This window comes from Ochlerotatus camptorhynchus, unplaced genomic scaffold (assembly GCF_037179485.1).
Source record: "Ochlerotatus camptorhynchus isolate MF236.1 unplaced genomic scaffold, CSIRO-AGI_Acam_v1.1 ptg000130l, whole genome shotgun sequence".
Taxonomy (NCBI): domain Eukaryota; kingdom Metazoa; phylum Arthropoda; class Insecta; order Diptera; family Culicidae; genus Ochlerotatus; species Ochlerotatus camptorhynchus.
Genome location: NW_027040620.1, coordinates 1,283,717 through 1,311,267, shown reverse-complemented (window position 1 = coordinate 1,311,267; position 27,551 = coordinate 1,283,717). Strand labels below are relative to the sequence as shown.

At 43.2% G+C, this 27,551-nt stretch overlaps 1 protein-coding gene across 15 annotated transcripts in view; it reads right to left on the bottom strand.

The window, feature by feature from the left end:
* Positions 1-27,551, bottom strand: part of gro (groucho) — a 442,779-nt gene that overhangs the window by 21,844 nt on the left and 393,384 nt on the right. For 8 of the 15 annotated variants that reach the window (XM_065220640.1, XM_065220641.1, XM_065220646.1 and 5 more), the window contains one exon: positions 2,909-3,112. In XM_065220640.1, the coding sequence (XP_065076712.1) occupies positions 2,909-3,112 (204 nt within the window). The remainder of the gene's footprint in view (positions 1-2,908; positions 3,113-27,551) is intronic. The other 7 variants (XM_065220643.1, XM_065220649.1, XM_065220648.1 and 4 more) reach the window with 1 other exon arrangement.

The window sequence follows — 27,551 nt, the reverse complement described above, 5'->3', positions numbered from 1 at the left end:
CCGGTATATTAGTTCTCTTCCGGTAAAATACGTGGCCGACGAGCACAAGAACGTGTATCTGATCAAGCATCCTGCTAGCGTTATGGTGTTTGGATTGGTGGTTTCCGATGGCAAAAAATGGACCCGGTGTTCATTCCAGAAAGCGACAAGGTCAACACGGAGGTCTACATCTGGATTTTAAGTACGGTCCGAAGCCAAATGTTGTATTTCAACAAGATGGGGCTCCGTGCCACACCTCGAACCGCACTCAGAAGTGGTTGCAGGAACATCTTGGGGTTGGGGTTCATGTCCTTGGGTACGAAAGAGACCCCGTTGGCTTCGTACTAGAAATGGGCGATCTGCTCCCGAGCTGTTCTATAGACTCGATTCTCTAAAGTGAGCTGATGACGCGCGGTTCATTTTTAGGGACCGCAGCTCATCAACTCACTTTTTTTTTTGGTCTTTGTTATAGAGATTATTGCTCATGTTATTCCTCCAGCATATGTGCTCTCACCTCTCCAGAATTGGCTCCCTGGATGGGTTTGATCCACTCAGCCAGATGAGTTGTTTTCCCCACCTCTACTTCGTACCACTCCAGGAGAACATTTGAATAGTGGCACGAAGCTAGATTCGGCCAGAAGATCGTAGGGCGCTCGTGTTGCTTCAACAGAGGAAGCAGATGCTTCTGTAGACACTCCTTGAGTTAGATCTCCCCGTTTACAGTCCCGGTAGTCAAAAAAGGCGCACTCCGTTTGCCACATGAGCATATCACTTGCCAAATCATGTATGTATTTAATGGCAAACTTTGAAAGTGTCTACTTCCTTACTTCCTCCGGAACATCAAACTTGTGCTCGGCGGTGAAGAACAGAAGCCCCGGAAGCTTCCGGAAGTCCGCCTTGACGTAAGTATAATCATCCATGATGAGACAATGAGGCTTCGTCAGCATCTGGGTGTACAGTTTCCGGACCCGTGACTTTCCCACCGTATTTTGTCGTTCATCACGATTTGGAGCCTTCTGCACTTTGTACGTATGCAGTCCCTCCCGGTCCTTGGCTCTCTGAACGAAAGACTTGAACAGATTCAACTTTTTGACCGAAGCATTGGGATTCCGGTTAAACGCTTTCACGACACGCTTGCGATCCTGATCACTAATAGAACATCCATTCTGACCGCATTTCCCCTTCCGTTCGATGCTCAGAGTTTCGTAGTAACGTTTAATCACAAGACACACCGTTGACTGCACGATTCCGAAATGTTTTCCGATGTCCCGATGAGAGAGTTGAGGATTTTCCAGGTGCTTGCGCAAAATCAATTGGCGACGTTGCTTTTCGGGTGACGCCATTTTTTCGAACTTTCGAAAAACTGACAGCGATAAAATACAGTGTAAACAATGCACTCTAAACTACTTCTACCCAAATTTTTAAAAGAAAATACCCAATGGGTAATTTTCTACAGCGTTTTTTCCGTGATGCAATTTGGTGTGGGACAGTCTTTAGTAAGATTCCGAAAGTTGAGTGAACCTGTTTGGAACCTAATTATGAATAATAAAGGAACAAGTGTTCGGAAAAACAGTAAAACTCAAGTCTCATGCGTGAGTTTATTCACCTATGAGTTTTTCCTTCCACAATTTTCAGGTTCAATTGCTTTAGATTTTTGCTTTATTCATAATGTGTTTGCATCTATGGATAGAAAACTAACACGACATGCATGAGCATACTATCAATTGACGTTTGAGTGGTTTTTATGAGTTTATAAGCTGGAATGAGTTTCTGGCGTGGCGAGTGTGAGTGCGTGAAAATGCATGGGAATCTCAAGCGTGAGCTTTGTTTGCTAGCACACGAGACTATTCTGTCGGTGAGGCTCAATGAATGATTTTCCGAACAGTGAAAGGAACTGATTTTCTAATTTCAAAAATTAAATCTTAATTTTAGGATTTATCCAATAACCATCAAATTTCAAAAATTTTAATAATGATTTGTTCATTTTGGAGTAAAATGTCTAAACCATCTATTTTGTTATTAATATATTAGTTTATGGAGCAGCAACATTAATATGGTAGTCCTACGTCACCGCATTCATGTTTCGGACACAACCTGCAACTTTTTTGACTGCATTGTCCTCTGTGAACAACTATCGGAAAACAGATTATGCGTATTTTCCGATAGATGTCACAACAAACAACAACAGTGACATCTGACGGAAAATGAATGCAGAAGCTTGACTAAATGGTTAATAAAAAAAGAGTAAAGATCCTTATTTCGCCCAAACCACCCGAAAATGATTCGTACCGTGAACAACCACCTAGACATTCAATATATCTATCTATCTATCTATCTTTTTTTTTATTATTATAGTCACAAGAGTGTTATTGGGTAATTCGCGACTTGTCTGGGGGTGAGATTTGAACTCGTGACTTTAGCGTGAGAGGTATGGATGTTAACCACTATGCCGGGGTCACCCCCTATCTATCTATCTATCTATCTATCTATGAATTTCTGTCTGTGTGTCTGTTTGACCCTTATAGGCTCGGAAACTACTGAACCGATCGGCGTGAAAATTTGTATACAAGGGTTTTTTGGGGCCAGGAAAGGTTTTATGATGGATGAGACCCCTCCCCCTTCTGTAAGGGGGGGGGGGCTCCCGTACAAATGAAACAGAAATTTCTGCATAACTCGAGAACTAATCAAGCAGATGAACCAAATTTGGCATGTGGAGGTATAAGGAGATGGTAATAGGGAAAGCCCCTTAGATAAGAGGGGGGCGCATAAACTCAAGCAAATATTGAATCGCGAGCAAGGCCGGGCACACTCAGCTAGTTTCTCATAAAAAAAAAACTTTTTTGAGGTACTGAATTAATTGACTTTTTTCGAGGAAATATCCCACTGTGCACTGCCGTGCCGCTATCTCTAAAAAAAAGGAGGTACTCACCATTCGTTCTTCGGCGGATGGTCCCCCGAGGGGAATCTTCAGGTCCTCCCGGTGCAGATCGGGCGGTGCCTTCAGCAGACTCTGCGGTGCACCATGCGGCAGTCCCATCGGGCCGCCGAATGCCGTCAGCGGCCCGGCCAGGGCTCCGAGACCGGGTATCGGTTGCGGTGGTCCTCCGGGAATTTGCTGTGCATGAATCTGTTGCTGGCGAGAGATGACGACACAGGATCGGAAATTAATTACCACCAACTAGGTATTGCACCAACGGCATTGGATCACAGATGAGAGCGAGAGTTTGTGAGTTTGTTTGTGTGTGAGTGGGGTGGTATGAGTTTGTGTACATTGAATGGGGATATTGCAGCGTGTCGGTTCCGGAAAACCGGACTCCAAAGCGGAAATGGTGAACATTTATTCGGTAGTGTGAGGGAATAATAAACCGCAGGGGGGGGGGGGGTGGCGACGAGCGGAGAGGTGGCACTCGGTAGGGGATAATTATAATGTATAAATGATTTAATTGCATTGTTGTGATTATCATTATGCGCCAATAAAGTGCCACCTCAATTTCAATGAAGGAAGGGACTAGGGTGGTTCGAAAATAAAAATAAATAAAAATAAAATGTCGGAAAAGTCATCAGACTAGAAATTGCAACTTTCATTGTGGTTATTGGAAACGGCCTAATGACTTTTCCGACACAGCAAGTTGGGCGAAACACCCTAACTGTTAAAACACAATCATGCAAACAAGTCATGCTTCAACGGTTGTTGCCACATAGTCAGTGGTAGCGGTTGATCGGAGTTTGGGTTAACACGAATAGGGATAGGGAGGACAGACAGTGGAGAACATCAAACGGTATGTGTGACATGTTAAATATGGATGGCAGCGATTAAACTGTTCGTTTAAATAATGACTAAAAACACTCATAAATGCAAATGGCACACACATACAACACACAACATCCAGTGTAGTAGCAGCAGCGGCCATTGGGTGGGTGTGTGTCATGGGAGGTGGTAGGAATTCGGTCGCGGTTTTCCACGGTCATGAATGTGGTGATTTGATTAAATACACTGACAAAAAGAGAGAAAGGGAGGTGAAACGGGTGCGGTCGATTGATTGATGATGAGAATGACAGCGGGACACTTATTCATTTGGTGTGGTTTTGACGGAGTGAGCGACGATGGTGGATTGTTGGATGGTAAGGTAACAATGGGCTTATGGTTGCGATTTTTCACGGGTGCAATATTGGATAATGAGTGGAATGTTTTCACATGCGGTTGGGGTGGGAAATCATTGAATCTAGACAGACTTTCGAAGAGTGGCACTTTTTTTTTTGTTTGTTTGACAGTGTGATAAAATAGTGGCTTGTTATTGAGCATTGATATTGCGATAAACCAACGCGTATGGCAACAAACCATTAAGTGGTGAATAAACATGGATTTAGTAGTAATAAAAGGTATTTGCGGTGGTATTTATCACGGAGTTCTCTTTTCCAAAGCAAATATTAAATATTATACGTTAATTGGTCCATTAGCTGGTTCGAGTCGCCATGTAAATATATATGGTGGTGTACCTATTGAAAGCAGCATTAGAAAAATGTGGATATTGAAATTGCAGCTCTGCAAGTCCTTCCCATTTTAGTTTTGGTCAGGTTGTCCCATTGGATAAGAAACAATGGTATGAAGCAACCTTGAAGTGCATTATTTGCTTTTTCTAGGCACAAATTTTTGATTTTTCAGTCCAATCGATTCCGGGAAACCTAAATTAACAAAATTATATTCATGAATCGTTAACATATTTCGATGTCATAAACGCTGTTTACTGTATAATGTAAATATCTCCAATAGGGCATGATCCAAAGTGTTATATCGCAGCAGATGGCACTTTTTCAGTGGTAGTGAAATAGAATTTTCGGGCCAAACAAAGCATTCCGACTAGACATGTATTAACATAGATATGAATATTTTTTACTACGACACTTCTCCTGTCCATTACATTATAGTATAAATTGCATTTTCAACACGAAAACAACACATTACCATATAATTCCATAAGCATCAGCGAAATAATTTGACGTCCTATTCTCCACAGACGATGATAAGTAACTGTTGCAAGATGATATAGCTCTTACACTCACCAGGACAGTTATCCCCGGACCATAAACTTCGAGTTCTTGCTCATGAGAGGCACTTCCGAGGAGCTTCACCTTAAGCTTTTCCTTCCATATAAATTGTACTTCCCACAAGTCTGGCTGCCACACCACTCACAAACCACGGCTTAACAAGAAAATAACTTTCTTCGCATCACGCGACATTCTAGTATGGCACAATCAAGTGGAAACAAAAGAATGGATGGCTCTAACCCCATTTCCCCGGTGGTGGCGGCGGTTATGGTGGTGAAAAATGAATTATGAACTTCCTCATACTGTGTGGCGGTTGTGAACTTGTACAAGCCGTGATGGTTGTTGTTGTTGCTTGATTGCTTGCCGGCAATCCTCGCACATTAGTGCCGACGGAAGTGGGACCGAATCCATTTTCAAATGGCTTTGGTAATTTTCATATTTCACCGTGTGCGCGGCACTTGGCACTGACTGCCATGGGAGGCGAGGGGGTTCCAGTTCCGACATTAGTTGAATGGATTGAACTATTGCGATAAAGCTCTTTCGTATAGTAGAGCAGAGCACAGTACATTTAACATGTTGCGAGAAATTGTTTGCACTTCCACAATGCGCTTCCTCAAACCCCACCCCCCATCGGATCGTGTCGTTGCGTCCGGACGCCGCGATATGGAGTGTAAGTTCTGTATTTACACATGCGACGCGACGACGACGACGACGGCGAATGGAAAACAACACGCCAACAGGATTCGTATTTGAATCTGAATTACGACGACGACGACGACGACGATTATGGCTCTATATTGGAACAGAATCGCATTGAGTTTTCTTTTTGTGGCTTGGTGGGTGGGTAAGTTTGTCACGTTTGATGGCGGTCGTGGGGTGATGTACTGTGTAAATGGAATTTGTGTACCAGAGTTGTGTCGAGGGATGATACTGCTAGTAGTGGTGAATGGTTTCCGGAGTAATCGATCCGACAAAAGTGGGTCAAATGGGTGTTTTCCAGTTCGACCTTATGAGGTGGTTGCACTTCCGCGTGTCGTCGACTATTGGTTTCTGTAGATCCTATCGACCTATTGATTTCTCATAAATATAATTGAAGAGAATGGAGCGTTCCGTGTCATTACCCTATTAAAAACGAGAAATTCTCAGGGGGACTTCACTTCAGTCACCATACTGGGCTCCCCTTTCTCTTTATGTGTGCTTTGCTGTGTGACAACGTCCTGTTTGAGGATGAAAAAATTCGGTGATATTGAATTAAATGATTATATTTAAATGCGGTCATACGATTATAATTATGCCAGCAATTTAGTTTCTGAGCCAACATTTTACCGGAACCGGATAAATGCTCTCCGAGTGGTGGTTGTACCACTTGCACAAGCTTCTGTGAAAGTGGGTGGCAAAAAGGAAAAGTCCTGTGCTTGTGGCACAGAAATTTAATAATTAATTATATTAGATTTAATAATCAAATACCCAAGCTAGCAATTTTCTTAGTAAGCAAGTAGAGACGACAGATCTTTTTGATGCAACCGGTTTCCTCCTAATGCTTCTGTACTATACACATATACAGACCACTTTCGGAACTTACAAGCGGAATTTAGGACAATGACGAATATTTTGTTAACTGAATGCTTAAATAAAACAGCAAAAAAGTGTTATCTTCCATTTAATTCCACTTAATTAATTTTGTTATCCATGACAGATACGTATTTCGACTACAATGTGCAGTCTTCATCAGTGTCATTCCCACTAAAGAACTTATAAAAATCTAACCCCCTTAAGTACTACTTAAATGGAAGATAACATTTTTTGCTGTTTTATTTAAGCATTCCGCTAACAACCCAACTTCATTACTTCATTATGATGGCTACCAAGCCTTTGGGATTTTCCTTATTAGAGTGTTGTATAGATTTTTCTCCTTTAGTTTACTTAAATCTTTGGTTTTTATTAGTTAAGTAGGTTCCGATTCAACACATTGTAGTTTCATTTTTATACCTGTGATCTTGACTTTTTTACCTAGGGGATAAGTACTTATGGGGGTTAGATTTTGATAAGTTCTTTAGTGGGAATGACACTGATGAAGACTGCACATTGTAGTCAAAATACGTATCTGTCATGGATACCAAAATTAATTAAGTGGAATTAATGGAAGATAACCTTTTTTGCTGTTTTATTTAAGTTCAATGTTGCAATTTGCAAAGTCGCTACGAAACAAAACGATACAGTGCTTTCCAGATTTTGTCTACCCCCGATTTTGGCTGCTTGCAGATTTCAATAAACTTTTCCGTTTTTAAAGATGAATTCTCAAACTTTTCGCTCTGAATGATTTTTATTCTTATACTTAGTTGAAATGTGATTGTTAGGGGGTAAAATTGAAATAGGGTAAAGTAAACAATTAACCATAATCTACTATTGACGTAGGACTACGTCTTTCGGGAAGGGTGCCAATCCAGGGAAATGCAACGAAAATTTGCCAGGTTTTAAATGCTAATAACTTGGCCAGTAATCAATGGATTTTGATGAATTATATGTCGATCGATTCGGAAGTTTTATAAGATTTGTGTGATATTTCACACATTATGAATGTTCAATATTTAAACAGCTTAAAATTGAGAAATATAGAAAAATTCAATTTTCTCATACATTTTCATCGACCGCAAGGTGCTCACCCCTATCACAGCCATCAGAAAGTTGGTCCCTAACAACACAAGCCGAAGCCTAATTGCACTTGCCACCAAACAAAGCACTACTGCTCCTGCATCGGAGGGCCCTAGTAAGAAGGCCCAAACGGATGCCAGCACTGCTTCGGATGACGCAGCAAATTGTTCCCGCGATTCAAGATCTGTAGCGTTGGAACAAAGATCATGTGCTCCAGCCTACAGCAGTACAAGTCGGTCGGTGACCTGCTGAAGAACAGCATAGTGGAGTTTTACACCCACGATTTGCCTTCGATGAAACCATTTACGAGGACTGCCGTCGTACGAAGCGGCTGCCGTAAAAGATGAACTGGTGAGGCTCGGATTAAAACCAGAGGCAGTCCACCCAATGAATCGACGACCTATGCCCAATACCAACTATCGTGACCAACTGTTTCTGATCCACGTCATGAAGGGCTCCACCACCCTTGCTGCGCTGAAGAGCAACCCCGAGCAAAGTAAAATATCAAATTGATAACAAGTTCTATTACCCGGTTATCACATTTTGATAGCTGAATATTGCTCGTTGGATATCACAAAAATAACTAATTTTGTTATCATTGATAATATCTTGATAACAAATTCTGTATGCCATACAAATTTATTCCATAAATTTCAAATCCTGTTATCATTTTGATATCAAAGCCTTACGCTGATAACTGAAATATGATTAGGGATTAAAAGCACTATTTTTTATTGTTTCAATGCGAATAATATTTAAAGTTTTGAACTAACCTTGCATCGTTAATAAATATATAGTGAATTTTTTATGATAACAACTGATAACAAAATTGATCAAGGCTGATAACTAAGTAAGTTATGCGATAACAACTGAAAACAAAATGATATCTGAGATAACAAGACTTGATATCTAGATGATATCGGGTTGTTATTCTACTTTGCTCGGGACATACGTGACCTGTTTCAGGTCATTATCGACTGTGAATTCTACAAACCGCAACACCGTGATGTGACCCAATGCACAAGCTGCCTCTCCTTCGGCCATGGCACGAAAAACTGTCATATGAAACCACGCTGCGACAAGTGTGCTATGGCCCACTCGACAGCGACCGGTGCTGATGACACCGAGCCAAAGTGCGTGAATTGCGGCGATACTCATCGTGCCACTACTCGGGACTGCCCCCAGGCGAACGAAATTCATCAGGAAGAAGGTGGCAACTACCAACTTGCCAGGCCGTCATCGAAACCAACGCACACCACCAGTCATCACGGATGAACAATACCCGGCAATCCAGCCTCGTCGCCTGGTCCCAAATCTTCCACCGCTACCCATCAACAATCAACGAGCCGCTCTCTCAGCTCAGCATCGCCTCACTGCCGCAGCGGTCCTGCCAGATCATGCCCGTGTTGCCTCAAGCGATTCAGTTGACGAATCTCCTTTCACATCGGAAGAACTAGTAACGCTGTTGCAGAGGTGATCGTCATCCTGCGAACCTGCAAGACTCGATCTGAACAGCTTCATGCTGCCTTTTCACTCGTCGCCAAGTATGGACCGTGAAGCTATAATAATTGAAAATTAGAACGCTTGCTCGCTGACGAACAAGCATAGAGAGCTACTCGATTTCCTCAACACCAGGGAGGTCGACATTGCTATTATCAACGAGCGCACTTGAAGCCCAAACTGAGCGTATTCCTTCCCGACTTCCGGCTTGACCGCACCTGCTCCGGGGGTGGGGAAATGGCCCTTCGCTGCAAGACGAAACATCAGTTGCCGGCTACTGCCAAGCTTTCAGCTGAAAACAATTGAAGCCATCGGAGTGGAGGTGAGCACATCACTTGGCGCAATCACCATCATCGCGGCCTACTGCCCCAAGCAAACCAACATCAGGGACGGGTCGTCAGTGACCATCCGGAAAGACATCATCAAACTCACCCGGAGGAGCGAAAACGTCATCATCGCTGGTGACCTAAACGCAAAACACCAAGCTTGGGGCAACGGTCGGAGCAATCGAAACGGCACCATCCTGAATGAAGACCTGCAAGAGGGCCACTATACCATCTTGGCCCCGGACACTCCCACCCGGTTGAGTCGGTCTGGGGTTCATGCGACCATCGACATCTTCGTAAGCAACATGGGACACAACATCTCGCAACCTGTGGCATTCCAGGAGTTGAGCTCGGACCACTACCCGGTGGTGGCCAAAGTAGGCTTCTCGGCTAATAGATTTCAAGCATCCCGGCGAAACTACCATCGTGTTGAATGGAATCGGTTCCAGCACTGTGTCGACACCGCCGTAGACTACGAAGTAAATCCGGACGCCCCTGAAGACGTTGACCGATGCCTGCTTTCCATGGAGGAGGCGATATCCCGAGCCAGGGAACAACACGTGCCAGTATCTAGTGAGCAATACTCTGAACCTTGATAGTCCCACTAAAAACATTATCAGACTCCGTAACACCATGCATAGGCACCAACGTACTGGACTGCCTGCCTTGAAGACCCATTGCAACCGTCTAACAAAAATAATCCAAGCCTATAATCACAAATGAGGACTTTAGTAACAAAATGAGCTCCCTCCCAGATTGTGCAAAGCCCTTCTGCAAGCTAACCAAAATCCTTAAAAATAAGCCAAGACCCATTCCCCCACTTGTGCCGTTGAATCAACCCAATGATTCAGTTGATCATCTGATAACCCCTGAAGAGAAGGCTGATGCTATAGGTCAACATTTCGTCAGCTCGCATAATCTAGGACTGAACATGCCTAGTCCTTACGATACTGCAGTTGCGGTAAACGCAAACAACCTCCATTGAATTCCGAACAACTTTCCTGTGGAATCTGTGATTACGGCTGACCAACTGTTGGCCTATGCCAAATCATCTAAAAATATGAAGGCCCCAGGTTTCGACCAAATCCTGAATCTGGAACTCAAACATCTGAGTTCCAGATTCTTCAACCAGTGCATAAAACTTGGCTACTTCCCTTCGTGCTGGAAGTCAGCTAAATTCATTCCCATTCGGAAACCTGGGAAAGATCCATCCTCTCCTTCAAGTTACCGACCCATCTGCCTTCTCTTAGGGTTATCAAAGCTGTTCGAAAGAGCAGTTTACCGTCGACTCCTGGCATCTGCCGAGGAAAACAACATATTGCTCGAGGAGCAGTTTGGCTTCCGTAAAGGTCGCTCGACTGTTCACCAGCTCACTCGAGTAACAAACATTCTCAGACGGAACAAGTCTGTATCTAAAACATCTGCCATGGCATTGTTGGACGTTGAAAAAGCGTTCGACAATGTTTGGCATGATGTCCTGGTCTACAAATTGCAGCGATACGGTATTCCAATCTTCCTAGTGAAGATAATTAAAAATTACCTCATGGACAGGACATTCAGAGTTTCTCTCAATGGCATCACATCGGATGCTTTCCACATCGGTGCGGGTGTCCCACAGGGAAGCATCCTTGGTCCCATCTTGTTCAACCTGTTCACCTCCGAGATGCCGGCTCTCCCTGATGGTGGATCGTTGTCACTGTTCGCAGATGACGCATCCATCATCTATACGGGTAGGGTCATCGGAGCTCTGACTGCCACCCAGACTTGTTCCGTCTGTGAATAATAACATCAACTTGAACGGCACAATGGTGGAATGGTAAAAAAAGGTAGTATACCTCGGCCTTACACTCGACAACAAGCTGCTTTTCAGGGACCACATTAACAAAACAAAAACCAAACATAACATCCTGATGAGATCCTTATATCCACTCATCCTCAAAAACAAGTTTGCTGTCTATAAGCAAATAATCCTTCCTGTAATATAATACGGGATGCCAATCTGAGAGAGTAGCGCAAGTTCCCATCACCTCAAACTACAAAGGATCCAAAACAAGTTTTTGAGAATGATCCTCAACAGTCCTCCACGAATGAGAACTCTGAGGTCCATCGCCTGGCTGGTCTTCAGACGCTGGAGTTACGGAGAACATCTACCATCCAAAGGTTCAGAGATTGCTGTAGGCAATCCGATCCGCTGATTATTAGGAATCTGGCACGTTAGGTTAAGCTTTAGATTAAGTAGGTAGCTTATCAAATTTTTAAATTCAATCAGAACACACCCCCAAGAGGTATTCTGTAAACTAGTCGAAAACGCAAGTATTAAATTAGAACAGCAAATGAGAAAAGATGAAGACTAATCAATTAAAATGTTAAATCAATGTACTATCGTAATCAACAGAAATAAACATATTTTTACTTTTTCTCTGAGTAATATTCGTTTTCAATATAATTAGTTTGCCATATCGGTTAGAAATTGGATATTAGAAAGTCAAGCTCAGTGTGCAATTTGCAACAAATTCCATGTTTTAACTTGACAGCACGGCCAGAAAGCAAGTTTCTGTATTCAGTGAAGTTTTATTCCGAGCGCCTTGATTGATTCATCTGGGTTGAAGTGAAGAGCGGATTGCGTTCCAACTTGTTCATCGCTTAGACCTTGCAGCACCTCGAGCTGATTCGAAGTCCACTTCCGTAGTTCGAATCCACCGTTCTTCAATAGTTCGTCGAGCTCTGTACGCAGACGGATCGCTTCTTCGACGGATTGAGCACCACCGATGAAGTCATCGACGTAAAAATTCTTCTTCAACGCTGGACCGAGATTCGGGTATGCAGCGCCTTCATCTTCTGCTAATTGCTGGAGAGTACGTGTTGCTAGGTAGGATGATGGGCCCAAACCGTACGTAACGGTCAGCAGCTCGTAGATTTGGACGGGTGATAACTTGGAAAATCGCCACAGGATACGCTGGAATGGTGTGTCGTCCGGATGTACAAGTACCTGCCGGTACATTTTGGCAATGTCGGCGACTAAAGCGATGAAAAAGGTACGAAACCGCAGAATGATGTCCAGGAGATCGTCCTGTACCATGGGACCCACGCAAAGAGCTTCGTTGAGGGAGAAACCGGAAGAAGTTTTAGCTGAGCCATCAAAAACAACTCGGACCTTGGTCGTCGTACTTGCTTCCTTAATTACGCGGTGGTGGGGCAGATAGTAGGCTGGAGCATTTTCATCATCCGCTTCGACCAACCGCATGTGGCCGAGGGACATATACTCCTTGATGAACTGGTGACATTCATTCTTCAATTTTGGGTTTCGTTCCAAGCGTCTTTCCAGGTACTCGAACCTTCGCTGGGCGTTGTCCCGAGATTTTCCGAGCAACACATTGAAGTCGGACTTCCGAGGATTCCGAACTACATATCGACCATCTACATTTCGTGAAACGGTGGACTGATACATGGATTCACAGCGCCGTTCTTCCACTGAGTAGTTGTCCTTGGTTGTCAACTCTTCGGTTTTCCAAAACCTCTCCATGCTTTCCTCCAAAGACATCATCGAAACTTCGACCGCATTGCACGAGATAAATGGTGCAGATATGTGGGTGACTGAGCTATCATTCGTCGAACCAGCAACGATCCAACCGAAGACGCTGTTGACCAGAAGTGGAAGGTTTCTGTCAAGCTGGATGCGCTCATTGCTGGGGAAGAAGGAGTAGAAATGTCTTGCGCCTAGAACCATATCTATCGGTTGACTCTCGTTGAACGATGGATCTGCCATGAACAATTCATCTGGAATTTTCCAACTCGCAATGGAAATGTTTTGAGAAGGAAGAACAGCAGTTACTTTATCCATCACCAGAAAGTTTACACCACACGAGAAGTTTCCCTTCCTGGACTGCACCTGAGCGAAAACGGATTCATTGACAGGTTTGGAAAGCTGACCTGCTCCTTGTACTGTCACGATCGCGGGCTGTCGCCGCAGCCGCAGGATCTTTGCCAACCGATCCGTGATGAGATTTGGTAGCGAGGCACTGTCAAGAAGCGCACGGGCTAGATACTCCACACCGTACGCTCCGATGACCTTCACAACGACGGTGAGGAGAAAAACGTTTTCACGAGGATGCTGCAGGGCTGTGCTGACTTCAACTGGCGGAACATTCTCGGAGGCAGTAACCATCGATTGTGTGGACGACTCAATTGCAGATGGTGCATGAGAAAGCGAACTCGGAGCGGCTTCGACACTAGGAGAAGTACCTTCGTTGCTAGTCCTGCGAGAACTCTCGGTCTGTCCAAGATGAAGAAGAGTATGGTGACGTCGATTACATTTACGGCTCATCGATCACCCCTCAAGCAGTTGTGACACAGACGTTTTGAGCTTACAAGCTGCTGTCGTTCGATCGGCGAAAGTCGGTTGAATTTGACGCATTTCGTCTCAGAATGTGACTGGCTACAGGGGATGCACTTTTCCCCAGAACTAGTAGTCGATGCACAAGAAGCAAGGCGAAGCTGTGTGTGGACCTGATTTTTCCTCGACGGATGAGAATGACCACTGGAACCAGAAGCAGATTCGGCTGTGTGGTGATTCACGGAGATGGATTCTAGTATTCGTGTCCTCCGTTGCAGGAAATCGATGAGGCAGGTGTAATCCGGATTCGCTACCGTCGACGCATGGTCCTCCCACGCCTTGAGAGTGTCATCGTGCAGTCGCGTGCACAGAAGATGTTCCAAAATAGCACTCCAGGTGTCGGTAGGCTCTCCCAATTGATGTAGAACCTTCGTGTGCCGCTCAAAATCGTCCACCAATCCATGTAATGCTGCAGCGGACTCGTTTTTCATGCGCGGGATGTCGAAGAGTGCCTGCAGGTATCGCTTCTTCAACAAATAATCGTTGGAATACCGGTTCTCCAGAGTCTGCCAAGCCAAAGCGTAATTAGCGGAACTGATGCCAATCGATTCGATCAGTTGAGAAGCTTCACCCTTGACTGCTGCTCGTAGATAGTGGAACTTCTGAATGGCTGACAGATCTGGATTCGAGTGCATGAGCGCCATGAAGGTATCGTGGAATGCAAGCAATTGCATATAATCTCCATCGAACTCGGGTAGAGAAATCGTCGGCAGCTTGATCCCAGAGAGAGTGGAGGAAACTTGAGGGGGAGGAGGGATGCGCTCTTGAACAATGGGAGGCAATTTCGAAATGAGAGTGGCTTTTATTTCAAACAGCATTGATTCAAACCCCGCACGAATGGTAGCATGCTCTGCCCTTCCTTCATCCGTCGTCTCGCTGTCCTCAAGCTCCGCCTGAACTGCTTCCAGGTTGTTCCATACGCCGTCCAAGTACTGGATTCTCAACGGAACTTGCAGTTGGTCCCGTTGTGCTTCATATCCACCGATGAGAGCTTCTGCCCCACCCAACGATGAAAGCAGCGTCTCTCGTCTGCACTTCCGCCATATCGTGCAGCGGATCGATGAATCACCTGCGCACAAAAGAACCACAAGTAGACCCACGGAGGGTGCGATAGGAAACTTGGACAGGTACTCACCTTGTCCAAGGCAGGTACGGTGCCTTGTATTTAAATTCTGCAAACAGGAACACGGTGCAGTACCGACCGTACCGAAAGTCGTCAAGCCACACAAGTAAAATCGACACAACAGGTGATGCCACGATGCGAAGATACAACAGGAAATTGTATAAATTGTACTACACAATGGCTAGAAACGCCAAGGTGCACAAAGGTCCAATTGTGCGCCGATCGATGATGAAAAATGGCGCTTCCAATGCCACACTCCGGTGTGAATAGTAGCAATTGTCGAGCAGGAACAATCGGGATCAATCAGCGCATGCAACCAGAAGGGAAAGAAGATCTAAAGGACACCTGTGATACCCGCAAATCAAATGGACAGGTCGTTACCTTGTGCCCGATAAATCAAGCCTTGTATTTTACAAGCAGCAAGCAGGATCACGAACTAATCTCTTCCGTTGAATACCGTTTTGTGCCGGCCTTGAAGATGGCGGCGCCCAGTAACACTAAGCACGCGGTCCGAAAGGTACCCTTGTCACGGCACCAAAATTATGTTGGCGCGCTTACCCTACGTTGTGTTTACTTTTTCTTCATCCGTCGCACCAAGGGCTCAGCGATGGGCAGCAACGATATTCCGACTAATCAGGAGAATTAATCTATGGCAAAAACCAAAAAAAAAAACTACACTCCCTTTTTTTCCAACTTTACCTTTTGCAGGCTAATTTACTTGTGATCGAACAACAACAAAACATTCTAATACAGGCTGATATGTAGTTGCTAGTGGGGCATTGAAAATCACGTTTCTGTCAGTGAAGCTGAGCGGACGCGGTTGCCAGAAGGGCTAGAAAAACTGGTCTAAAAGTGTACCCGCTAGCACCAGCTGTGGAGCGTGTTGCGAGAACCAACAAGAGGTTTCTCCCATACGTTTTTAACTGCTTTACTACCAATCAATGGCAATCAAACCTTTATACCAAATACGGTCGAATGCTTTTTCTATGTCTAGAAGAGCAACTCCCAGTTGAGAAGCCTTCAGATCTGTTTGAGCGAATTAAATTGGTAACTCTTAAGAGTTGATGAGTACTTGAATGCCCATGGCGAAATCCAAATTGCTCTTCTACAAAAATTGAGTTCGTATTGATGTGAAGCATCATTCTATTCAAAATTATCTGTTCAAAAAGTTTACTAATTGATGAAAGCAAACTTATTGGACGGTAGCTGGAAGCTACAGCTGGATTTTTATCCGACGTCAAAATTGGAACAGCTCTCGATTTATCAGGAAACAAGGTACTCTTTGGGAGTTTTTGTGATGATGATGATATAGCAAATTCCATCATCACCTAGAGCTTTCATATTTTGAAACTTTTTAGTTATAGATCTTACTTCGTCCAAATCAGGCCCCCAGGAATCACAAAAGAGAGAGAGAGAGAGAAAATATTCAGAGTTACCAAGTAACCTGATTCTCAAAAGGATTAGTTGAATTATTGGAATAGGCTTTTGAGGTTTTTTCAAAAAAATTGTGATCTTCCAAAAAGGTTTGGAACTCGGGTCGAATTTAGAATAATTATTTTCAAAAGTTTTGTTCCTCTGGGCAGAGAATCGCTTTTAACTTCTTTTTTGCAAATCGCGCCAGATAACTTTCATGGCAGGAACGCGGGTTCTTCGATATTGCCTCGCACGGACATTTTTCAGACGGAACAAGAGCTGAAGATCGTCGTCTATTACGAATGAATCGAATTTAACCTCGCATTTTGGTACTGAGGCAGCTCTTGCTTCAACTATAGAAGTAATCAGAGATTGAAGAGCATAATTAACATCATCTTTGGTTTGCAAAGGAATGTTTAGATCGAAGCTATATTCCATAACTGTTCGATATTGCTCCCAATCAGCTCTATGGTAATTGAAAGTAGAGCTGTTGGGATAAGAAATTATTTCTTGGGATGTTTCAAAAGTTACAGGAAGGTGGTCAGAACCGAAGTCAACATGGGTAAGCAATTATCTACAAAGTTGTCATGTATCAGTTAAGAACAAATCAAAAGTTGATGGACTTTTTGCTGAAGAAAAGCATGTTCGTCTGTTTGAATATTGAATAGTGTAATAACCTGCAGAACAACCATCATACAGAATACCTACCAAAGATTTTCAAAAAGGCGGCTGACAAAATCGGTTTAGTCCTTTATTTACCACTGCTAGGTGTATAAAAAATATGATTTTACTGTTTTGAACATTTTATCAATAGTTCGGTCAGTTTGAACAAAAATTTGATTCCGTTTTTGAAAGATGAAAAGCGAAAACCTTGTTGCCAAAAACGGTACAATACTGTAGCTCTTATGTAGATGAATTTTTGTTCTAGCATTTTTTTTTATTAATCCTGTGATTTTTCACCTGTTTTCGTTCATGTATTCTAGTTTCTTTTTAAATAGAAATTATCTTAAATTTGTAGCTCAAAGCATTTATCGTTTTTTTAATTATGCTATACCAAACCGTTTTTATTCTGGTAGATTTAACACATTAACCGTCAGATTTGCAAAGATGGTAGCCATCTGATACTCAGAAAATCTTTAAAAAACTATCTATAATTTGCATTCTTTTCAATCGAACAAATCCATCATTCGAACAGTTATTTGTTTTTGGAAGCACAATACCTAATAGCAAAATTAAATTGCTCTCTAGTAAACATGAAAACAAATTTTGTGTTCCATATCAACTCATGCATGGAGTGAATAAATCTTCCATCGCTCCAAGCTTGTCGAATATTGCACTTGAAATACGGTTATTACACCCATTGTCTACACTTGTCAATCGGCAGGAAACGAAAACAGCCAATGGCAGAAGATATACCAAAACTGCTCACCCCGTTCAGTGCACAACTACGGCTAGAACACTCGTTGCCTACGGCTCTTCGGCCACCCAACCAACCAACCAACCAACCACCCCAACATATCATAATCTATAAAGCAATTTCGCATCCGACCGGGTCAAACCATTTCCTTTCCCCGCGCCGGCCACCTCTGCTCCGCTCTTGGGAGGGGAGGAGGCGAGAGCAAGCAGGAAAAAACCCATCACGGGAAATGTTATAAACGAGGTTTTATTTCATTACATTATATTTTACTGCCACACATATTTCTCGGGTCGTGGCCCACCCAACAACAGCAGAACCATTGCCAGCCATACATCGTATCGGTTGGTCGTCGGATGGTCGGACTAACTGGTGCTTCGCTCTGCCACCAGCCACCCGACTGCTACCCATCCAAGGGACCCCGACGATGACGACGACGACAACGACGATGGTGTAGCAGGAAAAGAAGAGCCCAATATGGATCGAGGCTGCTGAACACACATCACGCATATCCTTACACGAGGGACACGAATTGGCTGGTGGGGTCGCGCGGCATAACACGGCCAAACAGTATACCAACCCGGCTCCACTATTTATCGGTTGACAGGTTTCCAGCTTTTGGCTGCTACTGGCCTTTTCTGGCTGTGAATTGTCGTTATTATTATTGTTGTTGTTGTTGCTGTTGTTACTCTCTAGTTGTCGTCATTGGTGTACAATGTGCTTTCTCGTATATTTTGGGGGTTGGTTGGAGAGAATCATCATAAAACAAAAGTTCCGTTTCAACTCAAACCCTTCTCTGCCGTTTCGTTGTCCGTGGGCCTATCATACTGTGGGGAATTGTGGCAATGCGTGACTAGCCAGCAGAGCGTTGCCAATCTTGCGGAGCAATGAGCTACCAAGCGCCTCCATGAGATATGTTGAAAGAATGTTGAGCGATTTCAGACGAGTTTGCAAATCCATTAATTTTCGATTTTTTTTAATGGGCTGAAAATTTTAGAAACGTTCCTCATATCCAAAAATACAATTTTGCATCTTCAGATCACCATTTTAAATCGAGCTTTAATTAATGAGAAGGGCCTATAGTTCCAAATGCTCCCTACAACATTGCCAAAGATACCAAACCGATTGGGCGAACATTTTTCGAGTAACCATTTTCTGAAGATAAGCTTAACATTTTTCTATAGACCCTTTTTCAAAATTAAGGCTCGATTTAAAATAGTGATCTGAAGATGCAAAATGGCATTTTTGATCATGAGGAACGTTTCGGCAAATTTTCAGCCAAATTAAAAAATAATGAAAATTAATGGATTTGCGAATTTGTCTGGAATCGCTCTGATTATGACATCTTTCGCTGAAACGGCAACACTGTACTGTAAATCCACCGCATGATGAACGACACACTGCTCCCAGCCACTCAGCTCTCTCTCTCTTCTACACAGGACAAGTTTAGGGATTTTCCCAGCACTCGCCCATCTACCCTTGAACTCCACAACCCACACGATTCAGTTTTTGCTGTTTTAATAGTTTTCTGGTCCTCGGCGTAGATGGATGTTTGGCCAAACCGAATGGAGGAAGGTGTCCCGGGGAAATGTTGATGTTTTCGGTGTTTCGCGTTGTTTGCTACACTTTTGCGGGCGATTGGTTACAGAAAATATTTTCCGTTAGGTTTGGTCGGAGAGTTTGCGGGGAAGAGCAGGGCGGCGGGGCTAGTCGTGCTTTTGCACGTGTGTGTGTGTGTCTGTATATTTGAGTGAAATGGAGAAGGAATTTTCACACACAATAGCACCGTCATAATCATAATCATTGTAGGCTTCGTTGAAGTTGTTGTTTTTGTTCTTGGGTGGGATATCACTCACTTGACGGACGGCCAGGGCTGACACGTGGTCAGCTGCTTCCCTATCCAACGAACGGTTATGGGGCGTCCGGTGGATCGTAAAAGTCGAGTGGGACTGATAATTTTACGAGCACTGTGTCCGAGGCGATGTAGATGAAGCATGGCTTTGGGGAAAATTATTGACGAAATGGTCGTTATGCGTTTATTGCTGTAAAATTTTAAATGATTTTATTAGTTGCTTCAGGCCTGCGTAGTTGGTTTTAAAGCTCTCTGAATTTGTTGTTCATTTTGAGTGAATTTCTCCACAAGGAATAATAATTATAGTGGATATTGGTGAGTACTGAAATACTAGAAAGGCGATGGCTGGTAATGGTTGTTGTAAATTTAGAAAATAAGGAAATGGGAAATTCTCAAGCAACATAACAGGTTTTCTTTGAGTATTCATAAACTTAAACCCTATGACAAATTCGTAATTGTTGTTGCGATAACTGCGGATGCCTCTGCACTGACTTCATAAGACGTCTGCACACGTTTCACAAGCTTATCCCACAAGACATCTCCATAAGTCCTCTAGAGGCATCCTACGTTGATCCCGAATTAAACTTACTAAGTACTGAAATTGGTCATAAGGCCTCCAGAGTTGATCCAAAGGACCAATGTAATTAACCTTCATAGTTGACCCATAAGAGCTATAAAGATGGTATGTGGACTTCTCCCGAAGCGTGTCCAGAGTTGACTCACAAAACTTCTAGAATTCGTAAGGTCTTTGCACTCAATCTATAATGGTTCGCAATGGCCATGGATTCAACCTATCAGCCTTCAGGCGTTGACCTATGAGGTCTTTAAAGCTGCATGGCTGTTACAAGATTTTCAAAATATGATACACGAAATTCGCGATTTCTCAACAAAAAAATCCGCGGCTTCAAATACTGATCCACGACAAATTAAACACTATTTTTCATTGCTCACTACTACATGGCATTTCGAGCTTATTTCTTAAAGCATATTAGCTCTTTGCCTGCTCACAACTTAGTATTCTTTGAAAGACTTCCACATTTTAATTGAAAGCTTGAATACGCCCAAGGAAGTAAAGACATTTTCCAACTCGAAAAATGAATAGACCTGACGGGAAACGAACCCAGTCGCCTCCAGCCTCGCTTCGCAGCTGCGCCTTTACAAACTAAGCATCGTTTGTACACTTAACAAAATTGAAAACCTTGGAGGAGAGTGTCTCTATTGCTACACCTATGTGGTTTGGAGACTGTTCTGAGGATGTTCTAGCGGGTGCTGCATTTGGTCTTGATATCATTAAAATGATCAGCAAACCTTAAACACCGATCCAAACGTACTCCGAGGATCTGGATGGTCTTTTTGAATGGGATCAGGACCCCGTTCGACGTAACGGCCTCTGGTAGGCCTCGATGGCGAGATCTACACAAGTGGGACATAACACTTTTTTTTCAGTCGATAACGCGGGTGGCCCATCTAGTAGAAATTTAAACTGCGGCTTGGGTTTTCCTATGCAATTTGCTTCAGGGTGAGGCCGATTGCCAGTAAAGCTCAATTCAAAGTAAATCTGGACGCACGGTTTAATACACCACCGCGCCCCTGGTGGTTGGAACAAAAAACGTTTGACAGGCATTTGTTGATGTTTCATTGACGAAGAAATTGGTGAAAAGTTTTTCTCGATTGATCGACGCATCCCGGAATTACGGATCATGGAACTTGAGAAAAGAAAATTAATTGTGCACAATCATCTAAAAAAACCCTTCGTGGTCTGCCTCAAAAATGTTAAAATTCCCAAAGTCAACGGTGAGTCTTGTAATCAAATGTTACAAGGATGCTCTGAGTGTGGATAGAGCACAGCGCATCTATCATAAAAGTGGCACTAGGGACAAAGAGCTGAGGAGAAAGGTGTTGAGGTACGTGAAAAGCTACCCAGGTGTCTCCATACGTGATTTGGCAAAGAAATACGATTCCACCGTGTGTAACATCCTTTCAAGAGAAGGATATAAGAATTTGTGTGCCAGTAAACATCCGAATCGCTCCCTAAAACAAAATTTTAGTGGCCAAAAAGCGAGCACGATTACTATACGAACGAGTTTTGACGAAATTTGATGGCTGTATTTTAATGAATGACGAAACATATGTCAAAATGGATTATAAACAAATCCCCGGACGAAAATTTTACCTGGCAACTGGTCGTGGGGATGTCCCTTCTAGGTATAAATTTGTTTTTGCTCGGAAACTAATGATTTGGCAAGGAATCTGCAGTTGTGGCCTGAAAACCAAGGTTTTCATCACATCTCATACAATGACGTCGAAGGTTTACATTAAAGAGTGTCTGAAAAAGCGGATTTTACCCTTCATTCGGCAACACAAGACCAACGTTATGTTTTGGCTGGATCTAGCCAGCTGCCACTACTCTAAGGAGGTACTAGAATGGTATACTGCAAACAATGTTAATTTCGTCGCCTAAAAAGATTAATCCTCCGAATTGCCCTGAGTTCAGACCGATCGAAAAATATTGGGCAATTGTCAAGCGAAAACTTCAAGGATGCGGTAAAGAAGTGACAAATGCACAACAAATGCGTTTAAAGTGGAATAAGTTCGCCGGTACAGTGTGACCAGCGACCGTGCAGATCATGATGGCATTGATCACAAGTAAAGTGCGACAGTTCGTTCGAAACGGTGAAATGTAATAACTTGTTATATATTGTTTAAAAGCTGAATAAATACCCTTTCGTTTAACGTTTTGATCAATCGTGTATGTTGTTTAATTCTTGAGTTATGATCACTTGAGTGCGTCCAAATTTACCTTAAATCGGGCTTTAGCACATAATCTTCCGCATATACAAATACGTAAACAACCTTGACTAGAGCCTCGAAGATACTATTCATGGTAATCACAAAGATTTAGTTTTAATTTTTAACTCTTTATCTGTTAAAAATTCAAAACAAATTAAATCTCATTTTAATCTAGGTGCTCCAGTTACAACAGTATCTTACCAGCCTTAATTGTTAAGATATACATATACGACCATTCCATAGTAAAACGACAAAGTGGTTCTCAGAATTTCGTAAATTTGGTAGGCTTTTTTACACATTATATCACAAAATCGGCGATGTGTTTTTTTTTTTCGTTTTTGAGTTATATATTTTTGAAGTTATCAAGTTTTGGGTTTTCGCTCAATACTCCTATGCGACTAGATTACCATGCGTTGTGACCATGTTACAGTCGCTATAAATCGATGGAGACGCATGGTAGTCTAGTCGGATAGGAATATTGAACGAAACCCCCAAAACTTGAAAACTTTAAAAAAAATATTTAACTCAGACCCCAGTCAGTCAGTTGTTGGATAATCCGTGGGGTCCAGGCGCGGTTGTAGGCTTTTGTCAGGTTAAGGGACAAGATCAGGGTGTCGACTCAACGAAGAAAACAAAATTTCCTGATACTCCCTGATTTTCCAGTATTTTCAAAAAAAAAAAAACCCGGTTTTGGCAACACAACCCCTCCGCTATAACTTTCCTCAGAATATATTATTGCTTTATGGACATTTTTTCATGAAATACCACACGGACCTCTAACCCATGAAGAGTCCAGTACAATTTCAAATTAAATAAAGCGCTCCATACATTTTATACAATGCAAAAAATACAGAAATCTCGTGTTGACAAAAACGGGAAGGATCCGCATTCTACCCTAAGGGCATACATTCATCCAAATCTCCTTCATCCAGCAAATCTCGGTTAGCAATTTTCCCCGTTTTTCTCCCGGAATTTTGGAAATTATCACGGTTTAGGTATTTTAATTAAGCACAAAACTGAATGCGATTAAGCCTACGGTTAAATGGGTAATTTATAAGACAGCAACACCTTTGCTGGCTCTTGATTTTGGATCTGCGACAGATTCAAAGTCTTCACAATTTGTGTATGAAATTCTCCGTAGAATTCACCTCAGACTAACAATTGAAAAGAGCCTATTAGCTTTTGTGAGCAAAACTTGTAATCCCTCTTCCCTGCCAACACTATTTGGCAGGCGAAATTCTCCCGCCGAGAGTTGTCTCCAAATTTTTCTCAGAATTATCTTGTAGTTGTCCTATAAATTCTTCTGAAAATTGTATGGAATTTTCATTAACATTCTCTTGAAATTCCTTTAGAAATGCGCTTAAAATTATACTCGGACTATCCTTATAGATATTCGCATAATTATTTTGGAATTGTACCCTCAAACCCTCGCGTTCCTTGGTATTTTAGAATCCTGGGAGATCTAGTAAAAACTCTGCTTGAGGTTTGCCTAAAGCACCCTAGAAAATATTCTCTGAAATACCTTGGTGTTATCTCTAGAATTCATTCTGAAATCTGCTCAAATTTGTTTTGGAAAAAATCTAAAATTCTCTTAATAGTTCTTCAAAGTGACTGTAATTATCCTGAAAATCTAGACCAGTCCAAGGGACTTGAAATCTTATTGTTTTCGAAGAGAGGACGAGGTATATTTTTCCAGATTTGTCAACTAAATTCGTGGGATTTTCCCGGTGACTTCAAATTCCAGCTTTTTCCGGTTTTCCCGATTCACTGGTCACTCTGCATTTCACATATGAAACGCTTGTTTTTAATCCCATTATATTTGTTTTGCCTTGCGCACATTTTGAGGACCAGCTCCGTAAGAAAATTATAGCGGATAATATGCTTAACCAAAAGCTAATTCGCGGGCGGACTCTTCCGGTGGGCAATAGTAAAAATAGCGCTTTCATCCTCAAACTACAACGAGTGATTAAGTTGTTTGAAACTAGCGAAGTCAGCCATACTTATTAATACGTTTCTGTTATAAAGAAATATTTCCCTGACTTTGAATGAAATTCCCTGACAATCCCTGATTTTCCAGGTCCAAAAAGGAATTCCCTGAAATTCTCTGATTTTCCAGGTTTTTTCCAGGTAGTCGACACCTTGACGATGTTCACAGATCTTTGTTCATTGCATCCTGTAACACCTCCCCAAGGCCAGCAAAGTACGTTCCCGTGCCATGAACTGGGTGGAAGGTGTGCTGCCGGTGGTCAAGGAGATCGTTAAGATGGCGAATCAGACGATGGTTGACCATTCGCTCCAATATTTTGCTAACGCAACAAGTCAGCGAGATGAAGCTGGATTAACTACTTGGAGTCGAGACTGCCTGTCCTTGCTTGGGGATAGTGACTACCAGGCTGTGTGTCCAAACCGTCGGCAGGGTATTTCCCGTCCAGTGATCGTTCAGAATGTCCTGAAAAGCTAACTTGATGCTATATCATCCGGGCCGGCCGACAACCCCTTGCATCGACTCAAGGCCAGGTCGAGTTCGTCGATTCGGAAAGGCAAAGGAGGATTGTCCTCCGGGATGGTCAAATTATCGAGGGAAAGAGTAGTGACATTATTTCGGCAGTTGAAGCCCTTGTCGGCAGATATGGAAGCGAAGTGATCAGCAAGAGCATCGGAAATGGTTGAAGGATCGCGCGTAAGACCGTCAGGCAGATGGATAGCTAAACCTTGAACCTTCCCTTTTCCCGTTCAAAGCGTTGATTCGGCTACATATCTCTACTGGGGCGATAGAATTCCGTGGCACGTTCTTTGTCCGGGATGTTCTTGGGAAGTCGTTTAGCAGCCCGGAGAGCTTTACTCCTGGCTTTAACAGCTGTTTTGGTATCGGGAGAACACTAATGAAAAAATTTCTGACCGGGATTTGGGCTGGATTTCGGTATGGACGCGTTGGCCGCCTGTAGGATAAACTCCTCTAGATCCTCTATGTTTGCCGGTGGAATGTCGTTGGAGAGCTGGGTGATGACTTGATAGTACAACTCCCAGTTGAAGCCATTTAGGACGTCGTGAAGTTTCAGGGAGATCATCTCCCAGAGAAATAGTGATTGGGAAATGATCACTCCCCGCAGGGTCTTCAAAGGCTTTCCACCAAAAAAATACGAACGATGGAGGAGCTGGCCGAGGATACATCTATTGCAGTCTCGGTTTGGCCGCGAATAAATGCGTTCTTCTTCTTCTTCTTCTTCTTTCCTTTATTTAACAGCAGTCTATGTTCCACAATCTAGTGCCAATCACCGACGGACATCGATTGCCATCCATTGACGGCAATCGAATGTGCAGGAAGGCAACTTCCACACCTGCGTAGGATATCGCACGCATTCAAAACACGTGGGCCGCGACCAACGGCTCTACTTCCCTTCCGAAGGATTTTTATGCCCCACAAAAATCCCACCGACCTCGGTTGGGTTTGAACCCGGACCCATTGGGGTGAGAAAGCAGTCACGCTTACCACTACTCAACCGGCGCGCGCCGGCATAAATGTGTTCGACCCATCGTTGAGGATAACAAGAACTAGATTTTTCAAAAGTTTTGCGAATATTGAGCCACCCAGAGGGGATGGTGGCCGTTGGAGTCGCCGAGTACGAGAAATGGGCCTGGAATTGACTCCAGCGCTCGCTGCAGTTTGAAACGAAGGCCTGGGACTTGAACGTGTGGCAAGTAAAAACCACAGATACCGGAAAAGGCTAATCAATCTTGATGCCAACGATGGGATGTCAACGTTGAATTGGATCGAGGAGAATGCGATGCCCTCCGCGATCCCGATAGCCACCGAGTGGTAGACATTGGATTGACTGCTTTTGTAGGTCCAACGGTATTTCCCGCCGAGAGTACGATTCATTTGCGATGGCTCAGCTCGGTGCACCTCTTGTAAGGCGAGTACGATGGGAGAGTGGTTCCTTAAGCAAGAGTTCCAGATCGCGGAGATTGTTGTGGATGTCGAAAGCTGAGCGCTTAGATCTCCCGGGCTCCGTACACCGGATGGGGAGCGTTGTACGGTGGAGCAGCGTTTTTCTGTTTAAAAGTGTCCGAAGATGACGGGCTCATGGATGTCCATAAGTATGCTGAAGAAGCTAGTATAGCATCCGACCGAAGACACCCAGAAGGTTGGTACTCGAATGTGCCATCATCTACTCTATTTACTGTCTGTCACGATTGACTGGTATGCTGCATTGGATGACATCGAGTATGTGCGTGATGGACCAGGCAAGAGCGGAACAGGATCGCTATTTACTGTACTAGTTCTAATACGAGAAAGCTTCGGTGGAAGGTCTGTAGTCACGGAGAAGGTGCGACGATTATTTGAGCGTTGTGTGCTTGTTTTGGAATAGATCTCCGGTCACGTTGGTGTTTGAGATATTCGAACTCCATTAGTGGACGATTCATTGGTGTGCTTATGGGCGGACCCCGGCAGAGCTCCACCAACAGAAGCAGACACGCAGCGTCGCCCCTCTGTCCGGACAGTCCAAGGTTCGAATGCCGTCATTAGACTGATACAAAATTTGAAATTTTTGCTACACAGTTCTTAAACGGTTCCAAATTGGGTCCTGCTTAGCCTCCCAACATTTGAACTACTTTAGTAAGAAACTGACTTGGCACAAACCATTTCAAGTTTATATGGGAATTACTATGGGAAAGCTTATATTTTGTTCATATCCATCTAACAATTCACCACATCACTATGCTTTTAAAAATGATAGCACATTGTAGCAAATTTTCTCAGCCACAACTTTGTACAAAAACACTTTTCAATCAAATGTAAGGAACAAAAGTTATTAATGATTCAAGTCACTGATGTCTTGTTATGATTATGCTCATTCAACTGTTCAGCAGGCAACATTGGTGTTTCTGGTACGAAGAATAGAGCACAAATATCATGGCTACTATGTCACACTGCAGAATACAGTGTTGCCCACAGAACAGCTGCTTGGCCATGCTATTAGACTATCAATATCTTAAACAATTAATAACAATTTAATTTGACATTTGGCTGAAAAATGGGTAGAAGACAATGAACAAAAAGT